Genomic DNA, 24,524 nt, shown 5'->3' on the forward strand with positions numbered 1-24,524 from the left:
GCGTAAAAAGGGATATTCCATCGTATAATGAAAATTACCCAATGATTTACACACCATCAAGCCATCATGATGTACATGATTATATTTTTTCATACAAACACAATCCGAGATACAGTTGTGGACAACAATTGGTAAATATGAGCAAATAAAATTGTGAAAATAAATCTACAATGTTTCTACTTTTGAGCTTTAAATGTTTGAAGTTCTCCATCTGTGATCCTTGGAGTCTTTGTCCACTCCAATTATTCTTCTTGTTAAGCATTAAGCATTTCAGGCAGATTTGCAACATCTCCAGTCGATTTAAACGTCTTTATTATTGTCTGATTGTGGAAATAGATGTTTTTATGGTTTAATTCTTTTTTTTATTAAAGCTCTAAAGGAGAAACATTGTAGATTTATTTTCACAGTTTGTTTGCCCATATTTACCAAGGGTCCCAATATTTTTTTCCACAACTGTATATTTCAAAATGTCCTTGCTTTTCCAAGCTTTATTGGATAGTCTCCTGGACAGGGATTATCTTAAGCAAGGACTAGGCCTTAGTTTAATTAGGAAATATAACTAGTTTTAACCAACATTCCTTACTATAAACATTACTTTTGTGCATTTTGAGGCAAAACAAAGGACACTGATGTATTTTAAGATATGTCAGTGAAAGTGGTTTTCAGTTTGGACAGCTCTTACATTCCCTTTAGTCTAGGACTAGTCTAATCCCTGTCTGGGAAACCGCCCCTATAAGTTTAGTAAACAGGGACTAGGGACTTTGAAGCCCAAATAAATTATGCAATAAAAAAAAAAAATCCATTCTTAAAACTTTATAAACTACGATAACTAGCTTCCAGAAGCAGCCAATGCATTCTTATAAGTAAGGTAAGGAACATTAAGTATTGATTTGAACACAGTATTTAATTTTGTGTAATATTAAACTGTACCTGTCAAAGTGATTTGCAGCATCCAGGTTACCGTGTGTTTAGTTTTGAGCGGTTGTTATCTGGGAATATAACAAACAAGTAAATGCTGTGACTGGCCAATCAGAATCAAGCCTTCTTACAAGCCATGTAGTAAATAAATAAATATAAACACTTCACCTATCTTTCCCCTTCATCTTACCCTTTATACTGTCTGAATAAAAATCTGATGAAGATGTTTAAAGTGTAACTAAACCCCTGGTCAGAGCCTGACTCCACCAACTGGCAATATTTGAAAAATGCAAGAAATGTGGGCAGACCTCAACGGATATAGAGGTGACGAACTGAGCTCGTACCAAGGGCGTGGTGAGATTATAAAAAGGGCTTGGTGAGCTTGAACCTGCTTACGTAGGGTCGTACAGCTTACATTACGCAGTACTGCAAAATCCAGCAGGAAAATTCAATTGCAGTAGCCATTGTTTAACCTGAAGAGGGACGCACTCACACGTTTTTACACCATATTGTAGCATTGAAACACTTTATACTCAAATGTCAAAAAAGTTACTCAAATCAATGATCATTAACTAAAAAAATTTGGTTTAAGGTTTAGTTACTCTTTAATGTGCTCTGTGTGTGTGCGTGTGTGCGTGTGTGCGTGTGTGCGTGTGTGCGTGTGTGCGTGTGTGTGTGTGTGTGTGTGTGTGCGTACAGAAAGACTTTGTGCGTCAGATCCAGAGCAGTGGAGTTCTGGTGGTTCTGTCTCAGGCATGGATTGAAGAGCTCTACAATCAGGTGTTGGAGAGGAACCTGCTGGGAGAAGCTGGATACTGGGCCTCGACAGAGGAGCAGTCCTTACCTCTCATTACCATGCTCACCGGTAATATTTGTGTTTGTTTTTTTGTACCGCAGAGTTAAATTAGTAAAGAAACTCATCCCTGTATGTGTTTCTTTATTCTGTTGAACACAAAAGAAGATATTTTATGATGTATAAACACAGTTGACGGCACCTATTGACTGCCATAATATTATTACCTTCCCTACTGAAGTCAAAGGGTGCTGTCAAATGTGTGGTTACCATCATTTATCAAAATATCTTCTTTTGTATTCAACAGAATAAAGAAACTCATGCAGGTTTAGAACCACATGGGGTTGAGTAAATGATTAATTTAGTAAAGTCATGTTTGGCTGAACTATCCCTTTATTAAATCAAAGCCTTTTTGACTACATTTTCCTTTCAGCAAGTAGTATTCAAGGTACATAATGGGTTCATATTGTGTCTTTTCCCTCTGTGTCTCTCCATTCCTTTGCTCTTTCAGACATTGATGGGCTTGGCAGTAGTGCTATTGGTGGCCAGCTGATCAGAAAGGCCTCCACACAGTCACCCTTTACCTGTGACAAGAACGGCAGTGACAACCTGGTGGCAGGTACAGTGCATGCTGGGAAAGCATTGTTGCTCCAAATTATAGAGATGTTCTTCGTCTAAACCAGGGGCAGGCAACGTCGGTCCTGGAGTGCCGACGTCCTGCAGAGTTTACCTCCAACTCTAATCAAGCACACCTGAACAACTAATCAAGGACTAAAGAGTCACCTGAAAACTACAGGCAGGTGAGATTTTATCAGGGTTGGAGGTAAAATCTGCAGTACATCGGCACTCCAGGACCGACGTTGCCTACCCATGGTCTAAACTAAACTGGCATATCCATATACATGTCAAGTGTTAGAGCATTTCAAGAAATGAATGCTCATCTGAAGGCTCAACTTACCCCAATGCTTTATGTAAGGAGAATGTATCAAGATGAGATAATATGAAGAGTTGGTTTCGAAATGCAATAAATCCATTCTGACTAATTTTGGTAAAAACATGTTTTCTATACCAAGAAATTGACAAGATGAAAACCACTATTTTCTGTTACAAACTTTCACGTAGCATCTTTAGGTTATAAAAACATAAAAAATTCAAATCCATAATTTGATTTTCAAAGATTTATTATAAAAACTGATTATTTTTTCTACAAAATGCAATACATCCATGACAAGTTTTTTTTTTCAAAATGCTATAAATCTATTGAATCAATATATAAAAGTGCATTCATCTTTGCCATGTTACATTCATTTAGTTGAACAGTGGTATACACTGATTAAATATTAATGGCATTAATCAAAACACTTTGTCATATTAAGAACACTGTCATTGCTGCGGTTATACTTGGGACGTCGTCGCTGAACTTTTTTCACTGCTTGATTTCCGTTGGCTTCAACGCGCCACCATTGTTGTGTACATTACAATGCGTGGAATGATGCACTGTGTGCTGTGATTTGTTGAGTGGATTTATTGCATTCTGCAGAAAGGAGGAGTGGCGTTTTTTGCATTTTGGGTAAAAGAGAAAAAAAAGATGACCGAATAACACGCCGGGTATTGTATTTTACGTAAAATTAAGAATTTACTTTTAAATACTGACCTGATACAATACAGATTTTGGCGGTAACTCATGTTTTATTTTTTTTAAATGACATTTATCGTGTTTTGGAACCAAACTCTTCATATAAACTGAACATTTTAAAACTATGGCTGTGTATCAATCAGCTCCTGAGGTGATGAATCAATATATCGTGTATGCAGGTTAAGGACACTAGCTTACTTTACATTTACATATAAGCAAGCGAAGGTAAGGGGGTGCTGACCCAGTAGTGGTTTTAAAGGCCAGGAGCAGAGCTTTAAATTTGATGCGAGCTGCTATACGGAGTCAGTGTAACTTGACAAAAAGAGGAGTGACGTGCGCCCTCTTTGGCTCATTGAAGACTACTCTTGCTGCTGCGTTTTTCGAATGACAGAACCCAGGAATGTTATGTATATCGAATAGACCTGTTTGAGTCGCGACTCACTCGGATCTTTAACCCGGATCTTTAAAATAACTCATGAGTCGCGAGACTCTAGTGTCATTTACCCGGATCAGTTGAGTCCTACTACAATTCAATGTAAAACCATAAACAGCGCCACCACACACACAAACCTCTTTCAACATTATTGATGAGACTTCGCTCCCACTACAGATCCACTCGCAACCGGCTGATCTGCGCGAGAACTGACCCGAAACTCGAGAGACCCGCGGATCCGCGAATTGACCCGAGATTCTCAATCAGAGCCGGAAACATTGCAAACTCGAGAGACCTGCGGATCCGCGCGAGCCGCAAACTGACCCGAGATTCTCACTCAGAGCCGGAAACATTGCAAACTCGAGAGATCTGCTCTGACTAGAGAATCTTTCAACTCGTAACCGGCTGATCAGCGCGAACTGTCTCTCCGCCTCTGGGGGCTGCATAAACAGGACACAGTTTTTTCTATATTATTATGCTATTATTATTGGGCCTATTTTTTAATGGTCGACCATACACACCAAACCTAAAACCTATAAGCATGTTATCTCAGAAGTGAAAGGCTTTTGTTGTGGATTTGCTTTTGAGGAGACTTCAGTCGCTCTATAGATCCACTAACCGGCTCCCGCTGATCCACGCGAATCAGCCGGTTAGTGGATCTGTAGAGCGAGTCCTATAGTCTGCGAGTCTGCAATGTTTCCGGCTCTGAGAATCTCGAGTCGCGTGGATCAGCCGGTTACAAGTGGGTCTGTACTGAGTTTCCTTGGCGATTTAGCAATACTGACTCAAGTGATTCAAGTGACTCACACAACCCGGATCACTTTAGTGAATGACTCACAATAACCCGGATCCTTAAAAGGAGTCGAGTTTGTGTAACACATGGAAATTTGATGTTGTGGCCATTTGAATATTGTAATGACACAATACTGAAACGGAAGCAGTTGCAAGAAAACTCAGAGATTTATTTAAACAAAGAAGAACACAAAATATGAAACAATGATTCAATCCAGTTGGTGGCAATGGTGATGAGGAACTACGGTGGTGAGTTTGTGTAAGATGTAGCTGGTGGCGTTGGTGGAGTGATGATCAGCAGGGTAAATCCAAACCGATGACGGGAACATCCACACGAAGACGAACACACAACAACAATAATCCAACTCAGAGACACGGTGATCCAATACACACGAGAGACCAACAAAGAATGAGGATCTGGCAGGGAACAGAGAGTGAGGTGAGTATATATAGAGTGGATGTAATGATGATCAGCTGGAGCGGGACAATCAACACACAGGTGGCAAGGATCAGTCTGATGAGCACATGGCCGGGAGGTGAGTAAACACACATACACTCAAACACATGACACAGAGGAAACAATGGATTTCCTACCGTGACAGTACCCCCTCCCCTAGGACGTCACTTGACATTCCCAGCCTGCATTACCTGCTGATTGTAATCATCAATTAGGCTGTGATCCAGTATGTCCCGTGCAGGAACCCAACTTCTCTCCTCCAGACCGTAACCTTCCCAGTCCACCAAGTACTGAAATCCGCATCCCCTTCGTCTAGAGTCCAGAATACGGTTAACCAAAAAAGTAGGTTCCCCATCTACGAGACGAGGCGGGGGGGCAACAGGGACAGGCGGGTTAAGACGAGAGTAAACAACAGGCTTGATTTTGGAAACATGAAACGCAGGATGAATTCTCCTGTACGCCAATGATTTTGGCGACAGCAAACGGGCCAATGAATTTGGGAGCAAGTTTATTCGATACGGAACGCATAGGAATATTCTGGGTAGAAAGCCACACTCTCTGTCCAACGACGTAAACGGGAGGCTTAGACCGGTGGTGATCGGCTTTAGCCTTGGTGCACGACCTTGCCTGGAGTAGAGCTTCTTGAGCTCTGGTCCAGGTTCGGTGACACCTCTGGACTAATGCGAGCGCGGAGGGGACCAAGACCTCGGATTCCAGACTGGGAAAATTAGGTGTCTGGTAACCTAAACTACACTTAAACGGTGATAGGCCCGTAGGCTTACCCATCAGTCTGTTAGCTGCCTTGACATGTCAAGATCACATATATCCCAGCACATAGAGCCTTTTTTACCAGAGTACCAACACATCTCGACTGTGTCTGTTCCTCGAACAAATAAATACAGAGCACCGTCTACCTCGTCTCGTACAAATCTTATGTACATAAAATTAGACCACAATACATTAAAAGATGAAACTCAAATGTTAAAATTCGGCCTTCTTAACATTAGATCGCTTACCAATAAAGAACCTATTATCAATGAAATAATTACTGACCAAAACTTAGATGCACTCTGTTTAACAGAGACCTGGCTTAAAGCAGACGATTACATCAGTTTAAACGAATCCACCCCACAAGACTATTATTATAAACACGTTCCTCGTCTAAAAGGGAGAGGGGGTGGTGTAGCTACAATATACAACAAAATGTTCAAAGTAAACCATAAATCAGAACTAAAATTTAATTCGTTTGAAATAATACTGTTAAACATGGAAATAACTGATCGTAACAACAAACAGCTTTCGTTCATTTTAGCTACCATATATAGGCCTCCGGGCCACCACACAGATTTTCTTAAAGAAATAGCAGACTTCCTATCTGAGCTTACAGTCACTGTAGACAAAGCTCTTATCGTTGGTGATTTTAACATCCATGTGGATAACTCAAAAGATGCATTAGGACGTGCGTTTATGGATGTTCTAAATTCTCTCGGTATTAAACAAAACGTGTCTGGACCCACGCATACTCATAAGCACACATTAGACTTAATTCTGTCACTCGGACTCAATATTAATGACATCGAAATATCACCCCAGAGCGATGCCGTTTCAGACCATTGCCTTGTGTCATACACAATACTTCTAGATAGGACCGTTCAGTCTACAACATGCTACAGATTAGCCAGAACAATAATTTCCACCACTAAAGATAGCTTTATTAGCACTCTTCCAGACCTGTCTCAAATGAAACATGTAGCAGATAACCGTGAAGATCTGGATATTATAATAGAAAACCTGAACAACGTTTGCTCTAGCACGATGGATGCCGTTGCTCCCATACGAAAAAAGAGAATCAAAGAAAAAACGCCAGCTCCATGGTATGACCATCATACTGCAGCCCTTAAAAAAGTAGCTAGAAAAATGGAAAGAAACTACCGAAACACAAAGTTAGAGGTATGGCGTTCAGCATGGAAAGAGAGTGTTCAACACTACAGACAGGCTATTAAAACCGCCAGATCTACCTATCTCAGTACGCTTATTAAACAAAATCATAACAACCCTCGTTTCCTCTTTAGCACAGTTGCGAAACTGACTAGAAACAAAGAACAAACAGAAACCAATAGTAAATTCCAACACAATAGTAACGACTTCATGAACTTCTTTACAAACAAAATTATTTCTATTAGGGAAAACATAGAAACTACGCAAGCAGCCACCACTCTACCCAATAGTACATTGACCACTAGATTATCATACGAACATCTTGAGACATTTAAACCTACTACAATAGAAGAGCTCTCTAAATTAGTAACGTCATCTAAATCATCGTCCTGTATATTAGACCCTATTCCCACAAAATTACTAAAAGAAGTATTTCATGTAGTGTCCGACACGGTACTAAATATCTTTAACTCATCGCTAGAATTAGGATACGTTCCAACAGCTTTCAAACTAGCAGTTATTAGACCGCTCATTAAAAAACCAAACCTTGACCAGGGAGATCTTAATAACTTTAGACCAATCTCAAATCTACCCTTTCTTTCTAAAATATTAGAAAAAGTAGTGGCAAGCCAGCTACGCACATTCATAGCGAATAATAATACATATGAAAAGTTCCAATCAGGATTCAGGCCCCACCATAGCACAGAGACAGCGCTGCTTAGAGTTACAAATGACCTCCTATTAACATCCGATCGTGGTGAAATCTCAATCCTTATATTACTAGACCTTAGTGCAGCCTTTGACACAATAGATCACAGAATCCTACTCAATAGACTAGAAAACTATGTTGGCATCAGTGGTCAGGCGTTAGCCTGGTTTAGATCGTATCTAACCAATCGATATCACTTTGTTTATGTAAATGAGGAAGAGTCACATCACTCCCCCGTTAAATACGGCGTACCTCAGGGATCAGTTCTAGGCCCTATCCTATTCTCGTTATATATGTTACCTCTAGGAGACATTATCAGGAAACATAACATAAGTTTTCACTGCTATGCGGATGATACCCAGCTTTACATCTCGTCACATCCTAGTGAAACCCACCAGTTTGCTAAGCTAACAGACTGCATTAGTGATATTAGGGACTGGATGGCACATAACTTTCTTATGCTAAACTCCAATAAGACAGAGATACTTATTATTGAACCAAATCGCTCCAAACATAATATGTCAGATTACAAGTTGCCCATAGATGGCTGCACGGTGGTGCCATCTTCCACGGTTAAGAATTTAGGCGTAATGTTTGACAGCAATCTATCTTTCGATAGTCATATCTCCAACGTCTGCCGCACAGCATTTTTCCATCTTAGAAATATCTCAAAAATACGCCATATGCTGTCTGCATCAGATGCAGAAAAACTTATCCATGCTTTTATGACCTCTAGAATAGACTATTGTAACTCGTTACTCGGGGGATGCCATGCAAATCAGGTAAACAAGCTACAGCTGGTTCAAAACGCCGCCGCAAGAGTGCTTACTCGATCTAAAAAGTATGACCACATTAGTCCAATTCTGGCATCTTTACACTGGCTACCAGTTAAATATCGCATACAATTTAAAATATTACTAATCACCTACAAAGCCTTAAATGGCCTAGCGCCCTCGTATATAAAAGAATTACTATCAGAATACAATCCACCACGTAAACTGCGATCACAAAATTCGGGTTACTTAATTATCCCTAGAATATCAAAAGTGTCTAAAGGTGGTAGATCCTTTTCCTACTTAGCCCCTAAGCTCTGGAATGATTTACCAAATAATGTTCGAGTATCAGACACAGTCGAACAATTTAAATCTAAACTTAAGGCATTCTTCTTTAACAAAGCATTCACATAGAATGTCCAGTAAATGTACTTTTCCCGCAGTAGTTATTTTGTCTAGAACAAAGCACTCACATACCTCATACGGGTAATTTACTCTTGCCGCAATAGTTAGCCTGTCTGGAACCGAGCTGAATTAAACCACTATAATGTATGACACTTGCATTACATGCGAACGGCCCCTACGCTAATAGAATTCTGTTTTTGTCTCCCTGTCTCGTCCTCGACTCTGAGGACAATGAGACAAACAGATCCAGTTCCTGTTGCTGTGAAGGTCATCGCACCACTAATCAACTGGCTGTCCTTCAACGTGACGCCCAACCGATGCGTGACCAACGGCCACCGGTTGAACCAGTTTAATCCGCTTACACGCTTCCTATCCCTACCGTGTCTATATATTATAAATATAAATATTAATCTCTCCCTAGGGTTTTTTGTCCTTCTAGGATTTTTTCCCATTGGGTTTTCTCCTAGGGGGTTTTTTAGTCCCAGGGAGAGTCAGCCAACTTTGGCTTAACTTAGCACTTTACTGTATACGTTACATTATTAATATGCTCGCTTACACGGTTTTTTATCCTTAGCCGCTATATTCTACTTCTTATACTATGTATTGATTTTCAATGTTCTCCTCTACATCTACTCATGTAAAGCTGCTTTGCAACAATTAACAATTGTGAAAAGCGCTATATAAATAAAATTGAATTGAATTGAATAGATGACACTGGCAATGAATTGTGTGCGTACTCCACCATAGAGAGATGTTGGTTCCAGGACGAAGGATTCTTGGAGACCAAACATCGCAACACCCTTTCCACATCTTGGTTGGCTTGCTCGGTTTGACCATTGCTCTGGGGGTGGAACCCAGACGAAAGACTGACAGTCGCCCCTAGCAATTTGCAAAATTCTCGCCAAAATTTGGATACGAATTGGAGACCTCTGTCGGAGACCACGTCTGTCGGGAGGCCATGTATTACATGTATGACAGTTACCGCTGTCTCCTTGGCTGAAGGCAATTTGGGCAAGGGAATAAAATGAGTCGCCTTCGAGAACCGGTCCACTACTGTTAAAGTAGTGCGATGTGGGACCAGGGTCTCGAAGGTCAGCGGGTCTCGAAGGTCAGATTGGCAGCGGTAGAAGTAACTCGTCCGGAGGACGATTGGAAGTCTACCAGTGGCACAAATCAAGCAAGCCAAGACAAAATCGTGGATGTCGCAAGCCATACCTGGCCACCAGAATCGTTGCTTGACTAAAAATTTTGTGCGACTGACACCTGGATGACAAGCTACACTGGAGCAATGACCCCACTGAAGGACGTTGGACCGCAACTTTTCCGGCACAAAATGGTTCGGTGGGCAACATGCCGGGGGCGTTACCCCTTCTAAGGCTGTCAAAACCTTCGATTCGACCTCCCATCTGAGCGTGGAGACAATTATGGTCTCTGGCAAAATTCGCTCAGGAGTAGATGTGCGATCGGGATGCTCAAAAGTCGAGACAAAGCATCGGGTTTGGTGTTTTTAGAACCCGGACGGTAGGAGAGTGTAAAATGAAAAACACATACACGGCTGAAAAAAGAGCCCACTTACTGAACACCTCCTCCAGGTCGTGATACTCCGCGGGCACGTTAGATAAATCCACTGCTTCCCCCTGAAACACAGACTCAGAAACAGTTAAACAGGCAGACAAAAGACAAGACTTATGACACTCCTCGCTCCAGCTGGTAATGGAACCAAGACGCCAGTCCACTTTAGGGTTATGCATATGTAGCCAGGTGTGTCCAAGGACGATGGGAGAAAGTGGGGAGTCCGTGATATAAAAAGAAATCCGTTTTAATGTGATTACCAGACGTGATGTGTGTGATGGTAGGAAGTTTGTGTCCATTAAGAGCAAACGGAGCAATCTGATGAGTGAGAGGAGTGAATGGAATCTGGAGCTTACTAGCGAAGGTGCTGTCTATGAAGTGCAGGGCAGTGAACGAGGAGCAGCAAATGTCTCGATTTTCCCACACCGCCGTCCCCCAGAGGGCAGCCTTGCCCTTTAGCAAGGAAAGAATGAAGGCCACCTTTGTTTCCTCGTGGTTGAATGTTCTCGGCTGTAGGGCGAAATGGAGAGAACAGTGTGACAGAAACGCACGACAGAAACTGGGCTCACCAGCATATTTGTCCGGAATGGGCAGAAGAGGCTCTGACTGGAAATTGCCCCCTGGAGGTGAAGATGGTGCAGGCGGCGTGGGTGGCGCAGTGGGTGATGGTAGATGTTGCGCTCGTTGGGCAAGCTCGGACACCTTCGTCACCATTGCTTGGATGGCCTTCCCCATCTCCTCGATGGCTTTGTCTTGCCGATCCATTCTTAGTACGGTACGTTGGAGAAAATCTTCGAGAGGAGATTAGGGTTGGTCTCCTGCTGCTTCCATGTTTGGCCAGATCCTTCTGTAATGACACAATACTGAAACGGAAGCAGTTGCAGGAAAACTCAGAGATTTGTGACCTGTCACGGAAACCAGGGACACAAGTCGGCAGCACAAGTTTCGAGAAAATGAGAATCAAAGTTTTTTTTTCAAAATTTGTGATTTTCGTTTTATTGCAGAATCTGTTAGTTGAGATCACGAAGAAGCCTCTCCATGTTTGAGATAGCAGTTTATGTATATTTAAAAGCGTACATTTTGCGGTTGAAATAGGCTTGTTTTTCCAGAGATTCTAGCGTGCAGCGGGGGGCGTCATTGTCTGTGTGTATATTTACATACTGGATAAGCTTGTGTTTTCGCCTCCGCCCCCAAAGGGAACAGCGTGACTACTGAATAAGGATAGTTCGCCCAAAACTGAAAATAATGTCATTAATGACTTACCCATATGTCGTTCTAAACTCGGAAGACCTCCGTTCATCTTCGGAACACAGTTTAAGATGTTTAAACTTTAGATTTAGTCCGAGAGCTTTCTGTTTCCTCCATTGAAAATCTATGTACAGTTTCCATGTCCAGAAAGGTAATAAAAACATCATCAAAGTAGTCCATGTGACATCAGTGGGTCAGTGAGATTGTGGTGAAGCATCGAAAATACAGTTTGGTCCAAAAATAGCAAGAATTACGACTTTATTCAGCATTGTCTTCTCTTCCGGCTTGAGCGTGAAGTCACGTGACTTGTAGTGACGCGGCTGCCCTGTTCCTCAGACATGTTTGCTTGGTTTTATTTATTTTTTTCAAACTTATAGCGTGCGTCTCCCCAGACTGTAAATGAAGCTCGGGCGCACAAAACAAAAGAAACATAAAAGAAGCTGGGGCGGAACAAATAACAGTCAGCCGCATCGTACGTCAGCCGCGTCACTGACTTTATGGGGCGCCGCAGTCGGATGACGTCAAAGTACTGCAAGAGCTCTTCAAGAAATCTTACGGAGTAGTTTAAATTCGACTCGCTCTTGCGGTACTTTGACGTCTTGCAGCGCAACATGAAGTCAAACTCATAAGTTACACAGAGACCCTATTTTAAATACAAAATTTGAAGGCGGGTGCATGTGTTTAACGGAACGCAAATACCGGACTGTAATCTGATATACCCTTACATGTTACGATGTAAATAGTCCTCAAATTGTATATTATATTGTATTACCAGAAGTTCATGCGAAATCTGATGTAAACAATAAACTATATATTTCACGGATTATACGCATTTGTGGACAAAAATCATTGGATGATTCACACATCTGAAACAGACTGGATTCGACTTGTGATCCCCACAAAGGTAAAAGTCCTGTTTATTTTTGCATGTTGTTCATTCTGACTTCTGTAATACAATACTACATATGATGCTAGAACATCATCTCAAAACGGCTTTACAGGGGGTATGGCTTAGCTAAATGAGATGTAAATGAGCCCTATTGTCTCTCCAGCCAGGGAAAAGGGAAAGTGTTAACTTTTTTCTTTCTCAAATTTCTCAGCATTCTCCTTCTTGAATGTGTTACATTCAAATGGCCACAACTTCTCCAAATCTTATCAGATTTCCATGTGTTACACATCGTTAGAAAGCTTAGAAACTGCACTTTCAGAATCTATGAACTCAAAATGCCCCAGATCCGACTTGTGTCCCTACTTTCCGTGACTGGTCACATTTATTTAAACAAAGAAGAAGAAGAACACAGAATATGAAACAATGATTCAGTCCAGTTGGTGGCAATGGTGACGAGGAACTACGGTGGTGAGTTGGTATAAGATGTAGCTGGTGGCGTTGGTGCAGTGATGATCAGCAGGGTAAATCCAAACCGATGACGGGAACATCCACACAAAGACGAACACACAACAACAATAATCCAACTCAGAGACACGGTGATCCAATACACACGAGAGACCAACAAAGAATGAGGATCTGGCAGGGAATACTCAGAGTGAGGTGAGTATATATAGAGTGGATGTAATGATGATCAGCTGGAGCGGGACAATCAACACACAGGTGGCAAGGTGAGTATATATAGAGTGGATGTAATGATGATCAGCTGGAGCGGGACAATCAACACACAGGTGGCAAGGATCAGTCTGATGAGCACATGGCCAGAAGGTGAGTAAACACACATACACTCAAACACATGACACGGAGGAAACAATGGATTTCCTAACGTGACAAATATAGAAACTCAGAAAAACTCATACCGAGAAAATTGAGATGAAAGGGACTCATCTTTACAGCTGGGGGAGACAGTAGGGCTCATTTACATCTCATTTAGCTAAGCCATACCCCATGTAAAGCCGTTTTGAGATACAGATGTTCTAGCATCATACGTATGTAGCATTTTATGACAGAAATCCGAATGACAACACGCAAAAATAAACATGACTTTTTACCTTTGTGTTGATCACAAGTTGAATCCAGTCTGTTTCAGATGTATGAATTATTCAATGACCATTTTTGTCCACAAATGCGTATAATCCATGAAATATAGATATATAGTCTATTGTTTACATCAGATTTCCCATGAACGTGTGGTAATACAATATAATATACAATCTGAGGACTATTTACATCGTAACATGTAAGGGTATATGAGATTACACTCCGGTAATTTACGTTCTATTAAACGCATGAACCCACCTTCAAAGTTTGTATTTAAAATATGGAGGTAGTATAATATATAATCCAAACAGCGTCGTCTAAAACGTGAAGTCCTTTAGGGATGTAACCAATTGCTCGCTCGTTCCTCCATCAGCCAATGACTACATGGAAAATATTGATAGACAAAACATGTAGCCAATTATATAACAAATTCTCTCTGTAACTTATGTTTGTTTGGACTCATGCTGAGCTGCAAGAACTGACATAGAGATGACGTCAAAGTATCGTGAGAGCGAGTCGAAATTAAACTACTCCGTTAGATTTCTTGAAGAGCTCTCGCGGTACTTTGAAGTAATCCGACTGCGGTGCCGCATTAAGTCAGTGACACGGCTGACGTAGGACGCGGCTGACTGTTTTTCTTCCGCCCCAGCTTCTTTTATTTTTCTTTTGTTTTGTGCGCCGAATCTTCGTTTACAGTCTGGGGAGACGCACGCTATAAGTTTGGAAAAAAAACTTAGCAAACATGTCTGAGGATCAGGGCAGCCGCGTCACCACAGTCACGTGACTTCACGCTCGAGCCGGAAGAGAAGACAATGCTTAATAAAGTCGTAATTCTTGCTATTTTTGGACCAAACTGGATTTTTCAATGCTTCAACACATTCTTACTGACCCACTGATGTCACATGGACTACTTTGATAATGTTTTTATTACCTTCTGGACATGGAAACCGTATAGATTTTCAATGAAGGGGACAGAAAGCTCTTGGACTAATCTAACGATAAAACATCTTAAACTGTTTTTCGAAGATGAACTGAGGTCTTCCGAGTTTTGAACGACATAAGGGTAAGTCATTAATTACATTATTTTCATTTTTGGGCGAACTATCCTTTAGTATTCATGCTATTCCCTTTGGGGGCGGGGGCGAAAACACAAGCTTATACAGGATGTAAATATACACACAGACAATGACTCCCCCCGCTGCATGCTAAAATCTCTGGAAAAACAAGCCGATTTCAACTGCAAAATGTTAAAATATACAAAAACTGCCATCTCAAACATTGAGAGGCTTCTTCGTGATCTCAACTAACAGATTCTGCAATAAAACGAAAATCACAAAGTTTGAAAAAAAAAACTTTGTTTCTCATTATCTCAAAATTTGTGCTGCCGACTTGTGTTACTGCTTTGAGATGTTGAGACGTTTAGGCGGTTAACAAAAAGTCAGTCAGTACTGACTACCAGACAGCACTGGTAGTTGTAAAATGTTGTGATGAACTGATGAAAGATGAAGAGCTCTGTTTGTTCTGGCAGGCTAACATTTTGTGTAAACACTAGAAATAGGCTCTGGGGCTGATTGGTATTGGAAATAGGCTCTGGGATGGATCCGTATTGGGTCTGCTCCGAAGTTGGCAGCTCCAGACTTGATCAGTTGCGGATTGCCCCAGAGTTTATTGCTATCAGTATAAAAATATGAAGGAGGCAGGTGGTTGACTCTTTATATTTAAAAAAATCATAGTATGTCTTGACTAAATAGCAACTAGGGTCAGAAGTGTTAATGTTCTTGTGTTAATTCCCATGATTTGACAAAACTTTTTCAAGCTTTTTCTTTCCTGGCCTTGACAGGTGCTGCATTTGCCCGCTATGTCCTTACTGGCTGTTGGAAAAATCTGATCGACACGCTGTCGACACCGATCACCGGCCGCATGGCAGGAAGCTCAAGGGGTCTTGCCTTTATTCTTGGAGCAGAGGGAGTTAAGGAACAAACCCAGAGGGAGAGGGATACCATCTGCCTCAGTCTAGATGGTCTACGAAAGGCTGCGGGGCTCAGCTGTGCCTTGGGTAACATATTTGTGCTCAGTTGGTCGATACACTGTGTGATTCAATTCAATTCAATTTTTTTTATATAGCGCTTTTCACAATTGTTAATTGTTTCAAAGCAGTTTTACATTAATAGATGTAGGAAAAGCACAGAAAAGCGAGCATAGTAATAATGTAATGTATACAGTAAAGTAGTAAGTTAAGCCAAAGGTGGAGAACTCTCCAGGGGAGGAAAAAAACCCCTAGGAGAAAAACCCTCCTGGCTAGTCCAGGGAAAACTCCTAGGAGGGGAAAAACCCTTGAGAGACATACATATATATTTATATATATAAATACTATCGGGGTATGTGAACTGGTAAGCGAATTAAACTGGTTCCGCCGGTGGTCACTGGTCAGGCATCGGCTCGGCATCTCGTAGAAGGACGGTCAGTAGATTAGTGGTGTGATGACCTTCACGGCTGCAGGAACTGGGTCTGTATGTCTCGTTGTCCTCAGGGTCGAGGAGGAGACAGGGAGAGAGAAACAGAATCCTATTAGCGTAGGGGATGTTCAAATGTAATGCAAGTGTCATACACTATAGTGGTTTAAGTCAGCTCGGTTCCAGACAGGCTAACTATTGCGGCTATAACTATAAGTATATTACCCATATGAGGTATGTGAGTGCTTTGTTCTAGACAAACTAACTATTGCGGGATAAGTACATTTACTGGACATGTTATGTGAATGCTTTGTTAAAGAAGAATGTCTTAAAGGAATAGTCTACTCATTTTCAATATTAAAATATGTTATTACCTTAACTAAGAAGAGCTGATACATCCCTCTATCATCTGTGTGCGTGCACGTAAGCGCTGGGGCGCGCTGCGACACTTTGATAGCATTTAGCTTAACCCCATTCATTCAATGGTACCACTCAGAGATAAAGTTAGAAGTGACCAAACACATCAACGTTTTTCCTATTTAAGACGAGTAGTTATACAAGCAAGTTTGGTGGTACAAAATAAAACGTAGCGCTTTTCTAAGCGGATTTAAAAGAGGAACTATATTGTATGGCGGAACAGCACTTTTGGGAGTACTTCGACTGGGCGTAGTAACACCCTCCCTCTCCCATTATGAGAGGGAGAAGGGGAGCGTATTTTTCAGGCGAGTTGAAGTACTCCCAAAAGTGCTGTTACGCCATACAATATAGTTCCTCTTTTAAATCCGCTTAGAAAAGCGCTACGTTTTATTTTGTACCACCAAACTTGCTCGTATAACTACTCGTCTTAAATAGGAAAAACGTTGATGTGTTTGGTCACTTCTAACTTTATCTCTGAGTGGTACCATTGAATGAATGGGGCTAAGCTTAATGCTATCGAAGTGTCGCAGCGCGCCCCAGCGCTTACGTGCACGCACTAAGATGATAGAGGGATGTATTAACTCTTCTTAGTTAAGGTAATAACATATTTTAATATTGAAAATGAGTAGACCATTCCTTTAAGTTTAGCTTTAAATTGATCGACTGTGTCTGATACTCGAACATTATTTGGTAAATCATTCCAGAGCTTAGGGGCTAAGTAGGAGAAGGATCTGCCACCTTTAGACACTTTTGATATTCTAGGGATAATTAAGTGTCCAGAATTTTGTGATCGCAGTGTAGGTGATGGATTGTATTCTGACAGTAATTCTGTAATATACGAGGGTGCTAGGCCATTTAAGGCTTTGTAAGTGATTAGAAATATTTTAAATTGTTTGCGATATTTAACTGCTAGCCAGTGTAAAGATGCCAGCATTGGACTCATGTGGTCATACTTTTTAGATCGAGTAAGCACTCTTGCGGCAGCGGATTGGATTGATATAGTGCTAAAACATTCACTCAGTTAACTCTTGTGTTCTCACAAACATTGGTTTCTAAACCACTACTGGAAACTGCATTCTTATAGGTGTAGCAGCCAACTGTGCATCAGCACTTGCCCAGATGGCAGTTGCCTCATGTGTTCAGGAGGATAAAGAGGAGAAAGATTTGGGGGAGACTGGAGACACCATTACTCAAGGTATATTTAGTCATGTTTCAGATGCCCTTATTCGGAGGCTTATATAGGGATGTAGCCTACTAATAATTAAACTATAAAAAGTATAGGAATGTTTGTCTGTCACTTTATTTTTTTATGTTTCAGCAGATCTTTCATTTCATACTAACAACGTTTAAACACATGTTTAGACACTGCTACTTATGATCAGATACAGAGAATGAAATAAAGAAAAAACATTGTAATTTATGTTTGCATCTAGGCCAGTTGCCATAGTGTTCATATCCAATGCCAGTGGGATGAATTAGAGACAGCACAATGTACACAAAAGACTAAGCAACATTTCATTTTCCACAGCAGTGACCACTGACCTAATGTGCTTGATCTGAATCTATTTGATGTAGTTAAGCAGCGTGTTGAGCAGAAGCTTGAACAGATGAGCCGCTGTCAGGGCGTGAGGTTGCACACTGCCCATGTGCTCTGCATGGATGCTATACTTAATGTGGGGCTGGAAATGGGAAGTCATAATCAAGACTGCTGGCCTCATGTGTTCAGGTAAAACACGTGCATATCAGTCTTTTTGAATTGGATTTTCTGTGCTGATTTCAGAGGAATATCAGTTAATCTTGGTACATAGAGTCTTATCAACTACAAGTACTACAAAGACAGAAATGACATTGTACCATTAGGGGGCGTGGACACAAAAACTTTTAAACGCATCTGAAAACGCCTGGAGGATGGCGAATGCCAGCTGTTTATCAGCTGAGTGTCAGCTTTCTTCAGCTGAGCGCTTTGTTAGCTCTGATACTTCAGCTGTGAGCCAGTTGGTTGCTGTGGTAATGTCCCGCCCCTCCTCCACTGTGATTGGATGGCCGTGTGAGAACTTACATTGACAATCTGAGCTTTTCACCCAAAGTTAATTAAATCTCTTTCAACTCGTGGCCTTCAGCGTTGAGCGCAGAGAAAACACAGCTGAGCTTCCATTGGAAACAATTGAAAACATGCGCCGGCCGCGGGCGTAAAAGCTTTGGTGTGCATGCCCCCTTAGAAATAATTAATTATTAATTAAAATAAATAAATAAATGGAACATTGTTAAACATTTGCTAATTATTTATTGAATAATAACATATGTTAACTTTTTAAAGGAATAGTTCAGCCAAAATTTTTAATCTGGCAAATTTCGTTTTAAGCACAGAAATCAAATTGTTTTTTTTTTATCTGATATTTCACAGAGTAATTGAATATGTCAGCTCACTTGAACACACTCACTTCAGTGATGGTGGATCCCAGCCCAAGTTCGCCATCACTCAGACACAGCAGCCCGTGGCATTGGAGCTGGAGGCCAGCCCTGATCTGGAACTGGGCATCAGCCATCCTGTGATTCAGCCCCTGTCCATCCAGGAGCTTTTGAGGTCAAGTGGCCGCAGTAAAGGCTTTGACTTTCGGGGAGGAAGCCTGCTCACAGGCACCAATGCGGCCAAAGCCGTCTGCACCCTTTCCACACAAGCTGACAGGTACTCAGCTATTGACCCATCAAATATCCAATCTATTGATTTTTAATGTTGAAAGAGTAGCCAGATTGTTGGCTACTGGTATGAAGTCCTAAAGTTTTTTTCATTTTATTTACCTTCTTGATGATTTTAGTTGTACGTCACCTTGGTTAAGCTCTTACAGTATATTGACCTGAAACACATTTCTCATCTCTATAAGTGATTCTATATTATTATTTTTGCCTCTTGCATTTTGCAGTAACTTCAACTTATTTTGTAATATGCACAGAGAAATATCTGAAATGGCATCCTCATGAAGTCAAGTCAGTGTTGTTTATATTGAGCTTTTCAATCTGTTTTATGTCTGTATGTTTGAATGTTTTAATGCTTTCTGTAGGCTTTTTGAGGATGCTGTGAGTAAACTCAACCTGGTGGCTTTGGTGGGATTCCTGCATCAGCTCAGAAAAGCTTCACAGTCTCAGCTCTTTGATTCAGTTACTGAAACTGGAGACTATTCCTTAGCCATGCCAGGTACCAAAGAGTATTGGCTTTTCAAATCATGGACAAACTGGTGTTACATTATTAAAGCACAAATCCTATTAGGAATTTTGATTTGTATTTAAATGTAAATTAATGCTAACCTGACTACCAGGCTCATAGTATGACTAAATCATTTAATTTCATAATGATTTTGCAGTATATAATTTGCTTAAGTGTATTATATTTAAATTATATTTTCTGCATAACTTAATGGGGGCAGCACCCCACTTCATTAGTTCTCAGTTCTCAGATATATCGCAGTATTGACTGTATTTGTCAGATATGTGCATTAAACCCGGCTATCAAAGTCATTGTTCTTTTTCACATTTTTATTGCTAGAAAAATAACCTAAATCTGGTCGATAAAAATGTAAGGTTTTAAGGACCTGAAAAAGTCTAATATTTTGAGTTTTGAAGTTTCAAGCCAATTTAAATCTCTGTAATGTTATTTATGTTGCCAATACTCAAAATGAATGAGTACAGAAGAAATACCTGCAGAGCTTAGCGTTAAGGTCATGAGTTCGAATCCCAGCGACCACACATATGATATAATTTATATCTTCAGTACACACACTGTAAAACATTTGTTGTTTTATTTAAATACATTTAAAACTTGAATTCACTGACAAGGCCAGAAATTTTAAAATGAGTCGACCTCGCTGAAATAGGGTGAACATACTCTCAAATTAGCCTACATAATTTTACAATATAGTAGTGGTTAAACAGATTAAATTAAGTTTTTAAGTCATGGATCGAATAATTTTCAGATCAGCAAAAAAGGGAAATAAGAAAAATAAAATAAAAGAACAAATCAAGAAATGTAAAGCATATGAAAATAGAAAAGAACAAAGTTACAAATAAAGTCTAAAGTATTTAAGAACGAAATGTCTCTAAATTAAATATAATTCATCATTTTAAAGCTACAGAAGTGATTTTCCTTTTTCCAGAATTGACCCACCCATCTCCTTCAGGTCATCTTCCCGTCGGGAGAGCTTCTTACAGTACTTTTATCTTTGGGTTTGTATTACAGGGGAGGCTAAGTCAACCCAGGACAAGCACACTGCCCTCCATCTCTTCCGCCTGGGGGAGGCCATGCTGTGGATCGTGAAGAACAAGAGCAGACCACTGCTGCACATGATGAGAGCCTGGAGTGTGGTGGCACCTCACCTTGTGGAGGTAATAAAGTCCTCTTGATGTGGTGAACACATCCATACAAAACAATTGGGATCATATAATGTTAAAAAAAGAATTTGAGGTTGTGTTCAATACACACTACCATTCAAAAGTTTAAACACAATTATTTTATTCATGTTTTTCCCACATTTATAATAATGTGAACTCGCCAAGAAATCCCAGAATGACATCAACTTGCATTTGCATATTCTCAGATGTTTACATAAGCTTTCATGGAAGAGAACAATCCGCGATTGTTGATTTCCAGTAAAATATTCACACTGTGCTGTACAACCGTGTTAAAACTCCGTAGTATGTGTGAGTGCACATTTAGTTTCAGTTTTGGTTTCACTCACTCCGTGTCCGCCAAAACACTCCGTTTTCTGATTAAATATCTTTTTTTAATCTTGTTTATCATTTAACTCAAACAGTTTAAGACCTTAAATCTTAAACATCACGGATGCGGTAAAGGAAACTGTGGGACTCTACTGTATTCCAAAGAGTGCACTACCCGCAAGCTTCACAGTCTCCAAATTTCTAAAGAGACAATACACAATTTTAACACATTATATATATTCAATGTAAACCCAATCCTGGTCCTCGAGTACCCCCTACCAGGAAGTTATAGATGTCTCCTTATCTAACACACCTGATTTTACTCAACAGCTTATTAGGGCCACAGCCTATCATTTAATCGCTTGACTGTTCAGTACTGTTCATATTTACATTTAAAAAGCAGACATAAAAGTAACTTAAAAGTGACCTTCGCTAGTAACTAATTACTTTTGATATACAGTAACTGGTAGAGTAATTTAATTTAGAATCAAATTCAATTCAGACGTTCCACACCGCCACCAGCGAGAGCGTCAAAGTGGCCAGAAGCCACGATGCGGCGAGTCTTGCCTGGCCAAACAAGTCACCATTTGTTTTTAAATAAGCAAATACAGTGGTGTGAAACTATTTTGGCCCCTTCCTGTTTTTTATGTTTTTGCATGTTTTGACACAAATTTAAATATTAATCAAAGATAATGCAAGTAAACACAACATGCAGTTTTTTTTAATTAAGGGAAAACAAAATCCAAACCTACATGGCCCGGTGTGAATAAATGTCCCCCCCATTAAAACATAACTGTGGTTTTTCACACCTGAGTTCAGTTTCTCTAGCCACACCTAGGGCTGATTACTGCAATCCTGTTCAAATAGGACCCGCCTGTTTGGGCGCACTCACATTATCCAAACCAAACCGCGCTCGGGCGCGTTTGACCCCCAAAGCCTGGTTTGTTTGACTAGTGTGATCGCTTCGTTCCGCGCCCGGGCGCGGATTGTTTAATCGCGCCGCGGCCGGGTTGCAGAGGTGGGCCGGAGCGCGGTTCACTTGGGCTCAGGCGCGGAAGGCTGTGGTGTGAGCGCAATCGCGCCTGAGCGCGATTCAAAAGGTGAAGACGTCAGTTGCGCGACCACTCACGTTCATCTGCCTCCGTATAAACCTTTTGATGCGCGCAGCGGGGTTACATGAATGTCCGAGCTGCGCACGTGACAGATCAACTAAGCAATATGATGCCATGTGAGAGGGCTGTCTGTAATCGAGCTAGGGCTGGGAAAAAAATCGATTTGATTTTAAAATCGAGTTGGCAGGTCAAATCGATTCATATTTTAAAAAAATCGATTTTTTTAGATTTTTTTTCTCCCCCTCTGCAGTATAGAGCAGTACATACGTGTTTCCCAAACATAGGCTCTACTGGGCATTCCGCCCAGGTAAAATGGACCCGCCCAGGAAAAAAAATCACTTTACGAATTTCCGTATTTTCTGATCTCGACTGGATGACCCGTGTTTTGTTGAGAGAGCCCGTGAAGATGCACGCGTCATTATCCAGCGCATCATAAACTCATCATCCAGCGCGGCAAACTGGATCAACTGCAGCACATACTGAGGTAACTGAGCAGCCAGGGAACTACACTGCGACCAAAATGTGCATATGTGCATATGTGTTTATAGCATCCAAGTTGGCTTCATTTTGCGTGCAAGCACGTTGTGTCTCTCCCGTTGAGTGTCAGTTCACGTGCTCTTCGTTTCTCAATGAATTGGGTGCGACGCGAAGCAAGCTCAGTGTCACATTGTATCCTTTATGTTTCTGAACTTGAGCAGAGTTTTACCATTAGAGGTCTTTCTTCCCTGAGAGGACCCGTACGGTTCCGGGTTTATATTAGAAATGGTCAGTCTGGTCCGGGTCGGTCCTAGTTTATTACTTTGAGTCCCAAGTATGATTAATATTGTGTGTAAAACCCGATTCGACCGGAGAACTGCCGTGAGCGCTACCTAAAGCTCGAGTGAAGTTTCAGCGTTCCTCCGGTTTCTATGGTGATGACAACTGGCTCTTGTTGCGCCCACGCGCTGCATTTTCTTTAATCCATTTTTTTATAATCTAATCTATACTATTAATAGACCATATCTTTTCTAAAATCTAAAAAGTTTGCACAGAGATTGTAGCAAAAAGCACTGCTAATGTCAAGCCCATTGCACTGAACGAGCAAAGCTAAAGCTGACTCAGGATATAAAAAAACGCAAAGCTGTAATGTAAAGTCTGTCATCAGGACAGCAAGTAAACTTTTAAATCTGAAATAATGAGTGGATTAAGCTTTTTTAATCGGCAAAAGAGAAATAGAAAGCAGAAACAGTAAAAGTGCCTATCTCTAGAAATTATTACCATTATAACATCAGTCACATTTATAATCTATAGACCTGCACTGTCTTTTAATATACTGTACATAGTATTGTATATATTGAGTTTGATAAAAGGGGTCGTCAAATTGCTTCATATACCAGTGCAAAAACAGAAAGTGTTTTCGTGGTGCTTTGACAAACAGTGTCAGCTTTGTTCATGACAAAGAAAGTTTGGGGTGGTTAGATTAATGAACTATAATGTGAAATTAATATTAATGTTCAATAATTCAAAGTATTGTGTTGTGTCACACATTATTAGTTCTGTGTTACATGTATAGTAGACCATTTTTTGTCGGTGGATTATAATGATTGCCCTTTTCACCAGCTACCACCACAAGTAAATTTCAGATCTGTGGGAAACACTGACATACATTTTGCATTCGCCAATCTTCATTCCTTCCCAATTTTTTGTTGATGCATTTTAATTAAATATAATAAATATATATTTTAAAAATATATACAGTTTGCAATTATTTTGTTTTAAATGGGGTCGGGGGAAAAAATCGATTCGAATCGTAAATCGAGTTTTTTATAAAAAAATCTCAGATTTTTTTATGGGGACGAATCGCCCAGCCCTAAATCGAGCACCAAACGACTCCGAATAAAAAACACAGACTTATCATTACGGTGGGTTCCAGTGTTAAGAGAGCGCTTTACTTCCTGCTTTTTCAAAACAATCGCATCTTAATGACGAAAGCGCGCCCGGACTCGGATCGATAAGAAGTACAGTGTGAGTGCATGCACCTGGGGGAGTAGGGAGGGGTGGCAATCACGCCCAGGCATGGTTTGGTTTGGTTGGGATAATGTGAGTGCGCCCTCAAAGTGAAGTCGACCAAAAGATCCTCAAAAGTTACATATCATGTTGAGATCCAAAGAAATTCAGAAACAAAAAAGAAA

The 24,524-nt window shown here is 40.7% G+C and overlaps 1 protein-coding gene across 2 annotated transcripts in view; it reads left to right on the plus strand.

Moving 5' to 3' along the window:
* The window catches only part of arfgef3 (ARFGEF family member 3), a 159,728-nt gene that overhangs the window by 58,323 nt on the left and 76,881 nt on the right, over positions 1-24,524 (plus strand). For both annotated transcript variants that reach the window (XM_065249244.2, XM_065249251.2), the window contains exons 14-21: positions 1,618-1,783; positions 2,223-2,330; positions 15,502-15,717; positions 17,616-17,726; positions 18,107-18,257; positions 18,936-19,217; positions 19,591-19,724; positions 20,763-20,908. In XM_065249244.2, the coding sequence (XP_065105316.1) occupies positions 1,618-1,783; positions 2,223-2,330; positions 15,502-15,717; positions 17,616-17,726; positions 18,107-18,257; positions 18,936-19,217; positions 19,591-19,724; positions 20,763-20,908 (1,314 nt within the window). The remainder of the gene's footprint in view (positions 1-1,617; positions 1,784-2,222; positions 2,331-15,501; positions 15,718-17,615; positions 17,727-18,106; positions 18,258-18,935; positions 19,218-19,590; positions 19,725-20,762; positions 20,909-24,524) is intronic.

The sequence above is a fragment of the Paramisgurnus dabryanus genome, chromosome 20 (assembly GCF_030506205.2).
Source record: "Paramisgurnus dabryanus chromosome 20, PD_genome_1.1, whole genome shotgun sequence".
NCBI classification, from domain to species: Eukaryota; Metazoa; Chordata; class Actinopteri; order Cypriniformes; family Cobitidae; genus Paramisgurnus; species Paramisgurnus dabryanus.